Raw genomic sequence first — 12,622 nt, forward strand, 5'->3', positions numbered from 1 at the left:
TGTGCCTCCAGAATAACATTGTTATACATGCACAGACATAAACAAAAATTCTATTTCAGCAGATATTAATATCAGAAATATGAGGAGAATCCAGTTAACTCTGTTTCATCTGGTAAGAAAAAAAAAAGAATAAAGTAAAAATTTTGTTAAATAATAAGGTGACACTTTACAGTATAGTTCCATTCATTAACACTAGTTAATGCATTAGGAACTAACAATGAACAATACATTTATTAATGTTAGTTAATAAAAATAAAATAGTTCATTTTTAGCTCATGTTAGTTCATGGTGCATTAACTAATGTTAACTAATACAACATTTGATTTAAAAAAAATGCATTAGTATATGTTGAAATTAACATTAACCATGATTAATAAATGCTGTAAAAGTATTGTTCATTGTTAGTTCATGTTAACTAATGTTGTTAAATAATGATAACAAATGGAACCTTATTGTAAAGTGTTACCAATAATAATAATAATAATAATAATAATAATAATAATAATAATAATTTCTTATTATTATTACTATTATTCATAAATATTTATATACAAGGCATATTTTAACTATAGAAACTTAAATGTAATAGAGTAACGTTTAAAAATGGGCGTTTTGTTTAGTTTTGATGCACTTCCAGTTTAAGCCCTCCAACATCTGGTTCTATCCATATACAGATACAGATACAGATACAGATTATAGCTTTGCTGCACACCCCAAGTTAGGTCGTAAGATAGACTCTCTAAACCCTGAGCTATCAAATTGTAGAAGTTGGCCTCTGGTGTCTTAGTACTACTTATCAATCTGTGCTACGTGGAGTGCCCCAATGTGGATCGCTGTTGGATTGTTTTGCTGTGTTGCTACTCTGTTAGTGTGTTCTAGTCTGTTTTCTGTCTCCAGTTATTCGGTCGGTCCGTTTTGTTTTCAGCTGTTTATTCCTCTCCCTCGTGAGAGTTTTGATTTGTATTTTATTTGTTTATTTATTAAAAGCCCTATTCTGCCTTCCTGCATTTGGCTCCTTTTCTCAGCACCACCTACTGTGACAGTTTCAAGTTTTAAGCCAGTTTTCTTCTTTAATGTACATGTATGCTTGGCAACACTGATTTAATAAAAATGTAAAAAAAAACTAAAGTGTATATATAAGTTGTTTATAACTTGTATTTTTTAAAATGCTTTCTTAGATACTTGTAAAATTGGCAATGACTTTCAAAATAAACCTACTCTGAGAAATATTCACTACAGTGGAAAGTGTGACAATTAGCCCCGATCTCTCCAATTCTTTTTTTTTTTTTCTTGCAAGAATTCGAAAATGTGATCTTGTGAAATGGGTTTCTAACAATGAAAACAACTTATTGCTGCTCGAAAGGTCTGGGGAAAAATGTAAAGAAAAAAGAGAATTGTTTTTATTGTTTTTTAAATTTTTTATTTAAATGAAATCTATTTTTTTTTTTTTAAAGAGTCACTACATTTTTCCAACTATGGAGCGGATCCATGGAATATATGCAGAAACCTTAGGAAGTCTATGATCATTGCAGCCAGATGCACTCACGAAGGATGTAATACCAACTGCAGTTTTTTCACACACCAAAGGACCTCCCGAATGGGTTACAGTGAGGCACTTACAATGGAAGTGAATGGGGGCCAATTTTTGAATGTTAAAATACTTACTGTTTCAAAAGTATAGCCACAAGACATATACAATATGTGTGTTATCATTATTTTAGTGAAATAAAATTGCTTACACTTTTCTGTTTGAAGTTATGGCCAATTTTACAACTTTGTTGCCATGACGACACAAAGCTGTAAACCATAAAAATGATGATTTAAACAACTGTACAGCTGAAATAATGCACAAGTTTTAACTGAGAAATTAATGTAAGTGCTTTTATAAAATTATAAGCTTCACATTTCTGCCTTTAAACTCTCCAGAAATTGGCCCCGTTCACTTCCATTGTACAACCCCAATTCAGAAAAGGTTGGGACAGTATGAATAATGCTAAAAAAAAAAAAGTAGGGATTTGTAAATTATATTCACCTTTTGCTATATTGAAACCACTACAACTAAACATTATATTATGTTTTAACTTGTGATTTTTTATTTATTTATTTATTTATTTTTTTAAATGTACAGTAATTTCAAATCAGATGATTGCAACATGCTCTAAAAAAAGTTGAAACAGGGGCAATTTAAGACTAATAACAATTTGACGAGTTGAAATAACAAGGTGATGTGAAACAGGAAATGTATACTGTATAAGGAGCCTCCAAAAACAGCCTAGTCCTTCAAGAGCAAGGATCATTCAAGACAGCAAATAATCCAGCACTTTGAGAACAATGTTCCCCAAAGACAAATTGGAAGGATTTTGGGCATTTCACCCTCTAGAGTGCTCAATATAGTTAAAAGATTCAAGGAATCTGGTCAAATCTCGGTGCGTAAAGGGCAAGACGAAAACCACTTCTGAATGCGTGTGATCTCTGATCCCTCAGATGTCACTGTCTCAAAAAACATCATTCATCTGTAGTAGATAACATGAACATGGGCTTGGGATTACTTTAGTAAACTTTTATTAGTCAACACCATTCGCCGCTGCATCCACAGATGCAAGTTAAGACTTTACTCTGCAAAGCAGAAGCCCTACATCAACACTGTCCAGAAGCGCTGCAGACTTCTCTGGGCTCGGTCTCATCTTAGACGGAAAGTAGAACAGTGGAACCGTGTTTTTTGGTCCGATGAGTCCACATTTCAAATAGTTTTTGAAAAACACAGCCGTCGTGTTCTCCGGGCCAAAGAGGAAAAGGACCATCCAAGCTGTTATCAGCGTCAGGTTCAAAAGCCAGTGTCTGTATGGGCCAGTGGTGTGTCAGTGCCCATGGCATGGGTAACTTGCACATCTGTGAGAACACTGTGAATGCAGACAGATATATACACATTTTGGAGCAACATATACTGCCATCTAGCACCATCTTTTCCAGAGACATTGTGGTATTTCCCAACAGGACAACTTCAAACTACATACTGGCTGAATAAGCAGAAAGTGCGGGTACTAGATTGGCCTGCCTGTAGTCCTGACTATCTTCAATTGAGGATGTGTGGCACATTATGAAGCACACCATCCAGCAATGAAGACCCCGTACAATTGTGCAGCTGAAGGCCTGCATAATGGATGAATGGGGGGAAATTCCACTTTTTAAATTTAACAAACTTGTGTCTTCAGTGCCCAAATGTTTAATAAGTGTTATTAGAAAAAATGGTGATGTTTCACAGTGGTAAACACTCGACTGTCCCAACTTTTTTGGAGCGTGTTGCAATCATCTGATTTGAAATTACTGTACTATTTTTTTTTAAACTATGAAATTCACAGGGTAAAACATCATATAATGTTTAGATGTAGAGCTTTCTATATGGCAAAGGGTTATATTATAATTTACAAATCACCCATCTTTGTTTTTATTAGCATTTTTCATACTGTCCCACACTGTTTTGGGAATTGGGGTTGTAAGTGTCTCACTGTAATCTCGATTTTTGCTTTTTTTAAGAAAAGAAGGGACGAGTCGAAGTTCATTTTTGTGGTAATCAACATTATGTTACAAATGCTGTCGATTGAGCTTAACTTGTTTTGAACACAGAATTTTCTTTTGAAATAAAACAAATATATATATATATATATATATATATATATATATATATATATATATATATATATATATATATATATATCTGAGAAGCAAAACTGTAAAAGATAATACTTTTTTTAGACAGAGTATTGAATTATGTTTATTTTTCTTTGCCAATCAAATAAGTGAGGGTTATGTTGAAAACAAGAAAATATAATTTACCTTCAAAAGCATAATGTCATTCCAAATGACTGGTTTATCACTATTGAATGGGTGCCTGTTGTAGGACTTCACACGGACATGGGCATTAGTTGTACTTCTTAGGTCATGTATTCAGAAAGCTGTTTTGAAAACAAAGTACATTTTTGCAATACCATTTGGTGGCGCTAGTGTTGCAGAAATTACATCGGCTTTAATTTATCAATAAAATAAGGTCTGGGGTTCATATTACTTGAAGGGACCTTCACATTTTGCTCTACAACATGAACTTTACACAGTCATCTCAAATATGATATTTGAAGCAGTTGCGTTGCTAAATATGGATTAGAACTACCAAAAAGATGAGAGTTTACATGCTTTTATGCTTTATGAATTAGACAAAGGACATAGATTCCATAGATTTGATCAGTCATTCCAGAGAAGGTCAGGTTTGGCAGAAGAGCGGCCAGCAGGAGCAGAGAGATGATGGTCATGATGAAGAAGACAATCAGTGAGATCTTACTGACAAAACAAGAGAATAAATACAGTATAAGGACATATTGGGTGGAGACATAAAATTGAGGCATTGAGTGGTCACAACCCCTTTGTCCTCAGCTTGTGATATTGGCAATACTGATCGTGAGAAGATATGATTCTTGTCAATTTTTGTCGTCCACACCCTCTGTGTTCTGAGTATGAGACCTTAAAACTGAAGCCATTAAATAATCACACTTGGCTGTATTGTTTCTCAGTGTCAGTATGTGGAAACTGCTTTAAAGGAATAGTTCACCCAAAACATGCTCACCCTCAGGTTGTTTTAAACCTGTACGACTATTTTGTGTATGCCAAATGGTGAAATTCTAAAAAATATCCTGGAAACTCTTTTCCATATAATGAAAATGAATAACGACTGGGGCTGTCAAGGTACAGAATAAAAAATAAATAAATAAATAAATAAATAAATAAAAAACCCTTTAAAAGGTTAGTTCACCCAAGAATGAACATTCTCTCATCATTTACTCACCCTCATGATATCCCAGGTGTGTACGACTTTCTTTCTTCAGCAGAACACATAAAAAAATAAAAATAAAATAAAAAATCTTAGCTCAGTAGGTCCTTAAAATGCAAGTGGATGGTGATCCGACTTTTGATGCTCCAAAAATTACAGACAGTCAGCATAAAGGGCATCCATACGACTCCAGCGCTTAAATTAACAGGCCCTATTTTACGAGCGCTAGCGTTAAGCGCAGCTCTATGCCATAAGTCATAAGCGCAAAGTCAGTGGGCATGGCTATGAAATTGTTTCATTTTCGTGCAAACATGCGCTAAGTCTAGGCTCAAGTAGTTTTTGGTGAAATCGTATGCACAACGTGCAAATGGGCTGAATTAAGTGCAATTTAATTCTGAGGTTTTCTCTAGTTATTCTTCCACCATCTGTGTCCCATTATATAGTTCATTTCCTCAAGCACCAGCGATATAAACCAAGACAGCACATTCATACGAATTTGGTAGTGTAAATGGACAGTATGCAATGAATTAGAAGAATTGAAAATAACGTTCTTTTGAGCATTAAATGTGTCCTTGATTGTCGGGCGTATTTCTATGGCAGTGACGCTCCTTTTATACACATGGAAAATGTGATTTTCATCAGAATTTGGATGTATGCTCCGTTAAATTATAGAGAATGTAAGTATAATTAATCATTTTCATCTACAGACACACAAATCATGGCTAGTATTAATAGTGATTATATCTGTATGCACTTCACTTCTACCTGTCGGTTTTGATTTTGAAAAATTAAATACATTTATTGAAACATTAAAAAATTTAACCAAACATATTTCTAAATTTAAATGACACTTCAAATGAAACGAAAATATTATAAAAATAACAAAGTGGTCAAAAAAATCATAGCCTTTCATTTCCAAACATTTTACTCTCTCCAACTTCTTCTACCGGCCCGTTTTGCATTGACTTAAAAATCACTCTACAACAACAGGTGGAAAAATACCTTTAGACTTACAAATTAGACCGTAAATACAATTGTATATTTAAACATAACAATAATAATTGAAAAATAAACCATGACCTCTTGATAGTTTAACACAAATCTCATAAATGTTTGTTTCATAAAACGGTTACAAAAGTGATTGTCGGGAAATAATTTGATGTTCCATTATATTTTCAGAGTTTGGGCATGAACTTTATTACCACCTGCTGGTGGAATCTCCAAACTGCAAATGCAGGAACTGAGTTTAAACTTTGCGCTGAGTTAAGACGTGGTTTTCAAACGTCTTAGCACAATGGTCTATTTATCAGGAAAATAGCAAATTGCGCTTTGCGCCACTTCATTACCATACAATACACCCACAGTTTGCGCGCATACACCCACATATAGCGCAAACACTCCCACCCACGCCCACTTGCGCTTTGCCCTGGCACGAAAATTGCGATTAGAATAAGCGCTCTCACTAAAATTGGATAAGATGTTGTGCACAGTCCTAGCGCATAGCACTGCACTTTGCACGCTCACAAACTTCTTCTAAAGCAACACGATCGCTTTTGGTGTGATAAAGATCAATATTTAGTACTTTTTAACTATATATCATTGCTTCCGGTCAGCAACAGTATACGCGTGTGACGTAATTGCGTTGGCATGTGAGACATGTGAGAACTGACGCATGTGCGACACACCTGGAAGAGCACCGCTGTTTACAACTGAGAAGGAGGAATGCTGTACAGACGCTTCGCTGGTTTTGGTTTAGATCTGTATTTGTCAGTGGCATGCAATCAGCCCCTTCAAAACCTTCTGAGAAGGGGTGACATAAACTGAGATGGAAACGTTATTCAAATTATGAAATGTTCTTCCCCCCGTTTATTTAACAATGTCTGTGCATTAAATTAATAGATGCGTTAAAATATATAAACATTTAAAAATAACTTAAATGTTATGTTGACCATAAATATCTTCGCATTGTTCCTGTTTGACGGAGTGTAAGCGATTTGTGGCAGCCAATCAAAACTGCTCATTATACCTTCACAGCTCTGATGAGACGGTGTTATGTATTGAACGAACGTACATCAGAAAAGTTTTCCTTATTGCATGCACATATGCGTCTCTACCTGAGGCTACGATGAACAGCGGGACATGTTCTAGCTACAGACAGAGCAAGCAGTCTTAAATCTGTGGAGGAATTTATAGCGACGAATCCGTATGACAATATTTCATTCAAACGAATGGATTAATTGACAACTTTCCTGCACTATGCACAATTGTAATTTTTTGCCATGTCAAAGAACAGTCGCAGTTTCAACAGCCTCCGTTGAGTGCAGCTTCTGAATAAAAAGGTATAAAAGAAACACAACAGAAAAAGTGTGACTGAAAAGAGATCTATGTTCACTAACACACATTCTACAGGACATGAGCGACATGTCACGTGTAGATCCTATTATAATCAATGAAGAGATCAACACTGGAAGTGTCCATTGCGGAGTAGCGTCGATAGTAAACAGATTGGGGTAGGATTGAAAGGTTAGGATTGACTGGGGTAGGATTGAATAATAAAAATAAAAAAACCTTTAAAGCCATTTTTCTCTGTTTCAATGTTGACACATTACTGTGTTAATGCTTTGTTGGGTAGAGTAATTGTCCATTAAAATTGTATGTGAACCAGATATTTTATAGCTAAAGCAGGAAGATAACAATCTCAGTGCAAAAGGAGGTCATGTGATTGTGAAAGCTTTAGCTCCCCAGTGTAGTTTGACCTTTCACTCCTTTTTTTAATCACTTTTGTTGAAAGATTTAATAAACTGTTTATCTTACAATTCAGATCTGTAAGATCTGACACCTTTGTTATTATGTTCATTTGCAATTATTTGTGCAATTGATTTTCATGCATGCAGGAGTTCTGTAACTATACCGTTCCCTTACTCACACATGAGAACAGTGGTGGCACAAGTCTTAAACTTAGGCCAAAGCATTGAAATGTAAAGGGGTTACACATGTGATCCGACTATGGTGTTGAAATATGTACATAAAATTGTGCCTACACAGCAATCAGGGCAGTAATTTTAAAAGTGCTGCAGAGATTTACTGTAATATAACTTTAGATAACCTCTTGATGGTTACCATTGGAAAAATGCTTTCGGTTGGGACACCCTACATTCTTAAATGTTTTTAGACCGAAGTATACTTTGGGTATTAACGAAAATTAAAATCGGAATTTATTAAATACACAAAATGCAAAAACATTAAATAAAAAAATACAAAATTACACCTAGCTGCAACTCTCTCGAGGTTACATACTTCATTCCCTCTTGGGCCACAAGGGGGCCCCCTATAACTGTCTAATTGAGCCATGACTGCTGTCTTACTCACACTTTTAGTATATGTATACTGTATATATATATATGTTCTGTATATACTGTATATTTCCTTGAAAGCACAATAGGATTTTTGTGTGGCAATCCAAGCAACCAAAATGGTGCTGCAAGTTTTAAAACAAACAGTAGGAGAAAACAAAAAATTTACATTTTTACATATTTTATGCCATGCAATTCTTGCATAATAATAAGTACATAACATTGTGGTTACATGGAGTTATGACAACAAGAACCCTTTGACTACTGATGCTCGATATTATACTTTTATTGAAAGAAGATTTATGGGAGAATTCAGGTAAAAACACTTCCTTCTATTTCATTATCAAAAAAAGTCACTCAACATTTCCCATTGTGGAGTGGATCCATGGAAGAAATGCTGAAATCTTAGTATAAACATTAGGGAACTGCAGTGAATTGCAGACAAATCTACTACCAAAAGATGTAACCCCAACTGCAGTATCTCCACAAACCAAGGGACCCCCTGAATCACCCTGTTAAGAAACAGATTAATAAATCACTCAATTTTACTTCTCATTATTATAGTCTGACTGTGAATCAAATGGCATTGCTTATACATACCTTACAGCTTCCTCCATCGCCATATGCACACATCATCTGTGAAGGTGAGTACTTCCACCCCCATCTATCAGCACATTCTATGCTGTTCATGATTTTTACATCCGTCTCCATGAGCCGATCGCTCACTGGGCCTGTTGTGCTCAGTCTTCCCCACCCTGCGACACTGCAAACAGAACTTGAATTCACTTTTTCTTCTTTCTTCGCTATGGATATCCACTTGACATTTTCATCTTGCTTGACTCCTTTCTCTAGCTGTAAACCAAAAATAGCATCATTATCATCATTTACAGGAAAACTTCTTTACATTCGTAAGACTAACCCTTGAACACGCAAGTTCTGGTCCTGCATGGAAAGCAGGAAGTAATCACAATCACATAGAAAATGGTGAGTGTGTTTCTGATACTGCATTTTTGCCCTAAAATTACATTTTTACTTCACTGATAGTTAGGTTTGGCATTTGGTTTTGGGTAGAGAGTTAATTAAATGCACATTGCTGTTGATTGTATTACATTACAACTAAATATACAACTCGCTTTTTTTCACAACTCTGTGGACAAGTACCTAGAGCTCACACGTGCCCATACATTCAACAACAATTCCAACTTCAGCCACTGGGGGCAGTGATTTTAATTTCGGGAATCACCATCTGATTTCAACAGCAAAATGTTCCACCTCCTGTCGCCGGATTCACAGTGTGAACGGCCTGGTAAAACTGTATATTTCACTTTGTTGATTTATATCTGTAAAATGTTCTGTATTCATTTGTGGATGGACAGAAACTGCAAATTTTTCGCCTTAGTTTTTTATAAAATCGGTCATAAACTGACACTTTTTTCCCAGGCAGGACAATTAAATGTGGTATCAACTAGTTAAGTTAAACCTGCCCCTAACAGTTGTGACGTAATTTCGAACAAAATATGGCCAAAATAAAGTTGGTTTTGGGTTCGTTTCAGTGGTTCGTAACAGCACACAGCACGAACTTTCAGGAAAACTTTGTATTGGCTGCTAAACACTTACTGCCTTTGGCCCATGTTATCGATAGGTGTGACCTGGAGCTCCACCAACTTTGAGGCCGATAGCTAATTCTGGTTACGTTCTTCAGTCAGTTAAGATCAGTCAATATAAACACACTGGCATGCTATAAGCAAGTTATAAGCAAGCTGGTGCAAACTTACATCTGTCTGATCGTTCGCTTAGAGACATTTTTCAAAAACATGTCATGTGATTTTTTTATTAGTTTACAAAAAGGGATTAAATCTACTCAAATACTTTTGAGTGCCCACACACTTATGTCCCATCTGCAGCCGAAAGCCATTCACACATCTGCCCAAAGTAAGATATACCTCTTATCATCATTGTTTTGTCTATTTTCTTCCCATTAACTCTCTTTTATACACCTATCTTTGCAGAAGTATCAGCGTCATCATACATTACAATTACAGAGTGTAATCGGCGCATATTATGGCTGTGTATAGCATGTTAGGTAAACATGACAAAGTACACATTATCAACTGCATATAACTTTAAATCATCACTGAGTGGTTAAAACAGCTTCTTTTACTGATAAGGTTTTACATGTAGTCTTGTGCGTCCTCATATTCACATGCTCCTCTAAACGCCTCCCCAGCGGCGTGGAGGGTGTCTAAATGTTCGCAAACAGAATGTTGTTGCTCAGCTGTTTCAAACTTCTTTTTGGGTCTGAGCAAAGAACGAAGAAGAATTTCGGCTTGAGAGTGCCGGGGCCTTAAGCGGGAAGTTCTTGGCCAGAATGAGAATAAGACAACACTGGATACCTGATACTAGCCCATTAATAGCTTGCTTATAGTTGTCTCTGCACTTTAAACTGGGAGAAAGTATTTGAACATTAAAAAAAAAATTTAACTTCACCTTTAATATGAAAGGAGCAAGAAAATAAATCATAGATATCATTTTTAACAACTGGAATCAGAGCAGACTGTTACCCTCAAAAGCATAATGTCGTTCCAAACAGGATCTTCAAAAAAGAATGGGTGCTTGTGGTAAGACTTCACTCCGATGCGGACAGAATTCTCCCTCCAGTTTGTTAGATCATGTGCGCCTACTACAGCTGTCAGAATCTCATTACTGTTGAAAGAAACATGTTATTAATCAATGCAATCAACTTCACCACAAATCTTCTTTCAGAAGATCTCAGTGGACATATGCTGCTTTAGGTTAATAAATACATTATGGACATTTCTGGCTGCATACTTTGGCCTGCAGTGTGCGGCAGTCATAACAAACTCATCAGAAATGAGGAATCCACCGCAGATATGGTATCCGTAGTACTGTAGAGAAACCATGTAAGGTCTAGAGTGGGGTTGTTCTTCCTTGCCATACACTATACGGGCTGAGAAAGAGGTGGACCTGATTCAAATCACACTTTACATGACAAATCTCTTCATGAGGCATCAACAAACTCAGTTAAGTCATTTAAATGGAGATACAGTATCTAAAGTGTTGCTGAGTCCACACTGACTTGTTGTTTGTGATTCATACAATTATTAAGATACATGGACATTTAGTGAATCTTTTGCTGATGAATCAATCTTACCAGTGAAGCTCAGGTTAGGCAGCAGAGTGGCGAGCAGGAGCAGAGAGATGATAGTCATGATGAAGAAGACAATCAGTGAACTCTCACAGACAAGACAGAGTATAAATAAGAGGGTGGGTGGAAACACTGAATTCCCCGTAACACATTTTTTCTCAGCTTATGGTATCATAATTAGGGCACAGATGGTTTAACCGTCATGTTTAACCTACCTGACTTAACCACATCAATAAGAGAAGCGATAATGCTCAGTGGTTGTGTTGGAACAATGTGTGTACTTGTGACAATGAAGTAGAAGTTTATTCAAGAGTCAGAAGAAGTGTGCATGAATCCACCTCTAATGTCAAGACAGAGGTTAAAAGATTACAAAAAACAGAAATATACTTTCACAAGTATGCAAATGCAGACACGAGTGCTTGTACAATGCACTGCCAATGCAGAGTCCCATTAAATACACACTTAACATACGTTTCTGTGGTTGTCTGACAGTATCAAACCTCAGTACTGAAGAGGGAGATAGACTTCAAATGTCTTTGCCATTAAACATAGCCTGTTATTATTCAGGTATGTTGCTATAACCATGTTGAATTTGAGGCCACGTCCACACTAATCCATTTTTGTTTGAAAAATCAATTTTCAGTTCCTAAAGTCATCGTTATAAATCATCGTTTGAATTTTCTTTCACCTGGCGTAGTTTTGCTATATTCTAAGAGACAGATTATTTTGCACCAAAAATCTTGGAGTTTGATTAGATGTCTTTGAGGTCAACAAGAAAAGATATGGGAAGTTCGCACTTTCTCCTCCCTTTTAAAAGTTGATATTTATTTTGCTGTTGATAACTATGCATTATTAAATGCTTGGTTACATTTGATTATTTGCATTTAGCATTGGTTTTTCCCTGTTATCTGTGATCCTTTCAGAATAGACCAGTGACCTATTTTTGGGTTATGAGCCAACTGTTTAAGAGCCATTGATCTTTGTGGGTTCTTCCCTATGTGGGTTATTGTTTATAAGAATAAGTTTGTCTATGTATGTTAGTTTATAAATTAATTAGAGAGGGTAAGAGAAAGTAAATGCCAATGTAATGTCTGTGTACTGTTGGGCTGTGGTTAATCATTGTTTACTAATAATTTAATTAATTCAGGTGAAATTATTTGGTGTTTCATAACTGTTTTAAATTAGCTGAAAACCTTATATGCCTATAATAACATCATACCCTGCTATTAGGTATATCTGCTGTTAATGAACTGTGGTGAAAATGCTCAGTAGTGTTTTTTGTTT

General features: G+C 35.8%; 1 protein-coding gene across 1 annotated transcript; it reads right to left on the bottom strand.

Annotated features, from left to right (window-relative positions):
• Positions 1-8,191: 8,191 nt before the first annotated feature.
• LOC127438651 (mast cell protease 3-like) lies at positions 8,192-11,425 on the bottom strand. Its single transcript, XM_051694370.1, has 5 exons — positions 11,345-11,425; positions 11,002-11,140; positions 10,734-10,875; positions 8,773-9,024; positions 8,192-8,684 (listed from the first exon to the last, which is right to left on the bottom strand). The coding sequence occupies exons 1-5, from the start codon at positions 11,400-11,402 to the stop codon at positions 8,526-8,528; spliced, it is 750 nt and encodes a 249-aa protein (XP_051550330.1). The 5' UTR covers positions 11,403-11,425; the 3' UTR covers positions 8,192-8,525.
• Between the last annotated feature and the right edge of the window lie 1,197 nt (positions 11,426-12,622).

Source organism: Myxocyprinus asiaticus, chromosome 50 (genome assembly GCF_019703515.2).
Source record: "Myxocyprinus asiaticus isolate MX2 ecotype Aquarium Trade chromosome 50, UBuf_Myxa_2, whole genome shotgun sequence".
Taxonomy (NCBI): domain Eukaryota; kingdom Metazoa; phylum Chordata; class Actinopteri; order Cypriniformes; family Catostomidae; genus Myxocyprinus; species Myxocyprinus asiaticus.

Bases quoted from the DNA above. Each gene is read 5' to 3' on its own strand.
- LOC127438651 (XM_051694370.1), bottom strand. From the start codon at position 11,402: ATGACTATCATCTCTCTGCTCCTGCTCGCCACTCTGCTGCCTAACCTG. The intron at 11,141-11,344 runs GTAAGATTGATT...CCTCTTTCTCAG, and splicing joins GCCTAACCTGAGCTTCACTG to CCCGTATAGTGTATGGCAAG. The intron at 8,685-8,772 runs GTATGTATAAGC...GTTTCTTAACAG, and splicing joins GCGATGGAGGAAGCTGTAAG to GGTGATTCAGGGGGTCCCTT.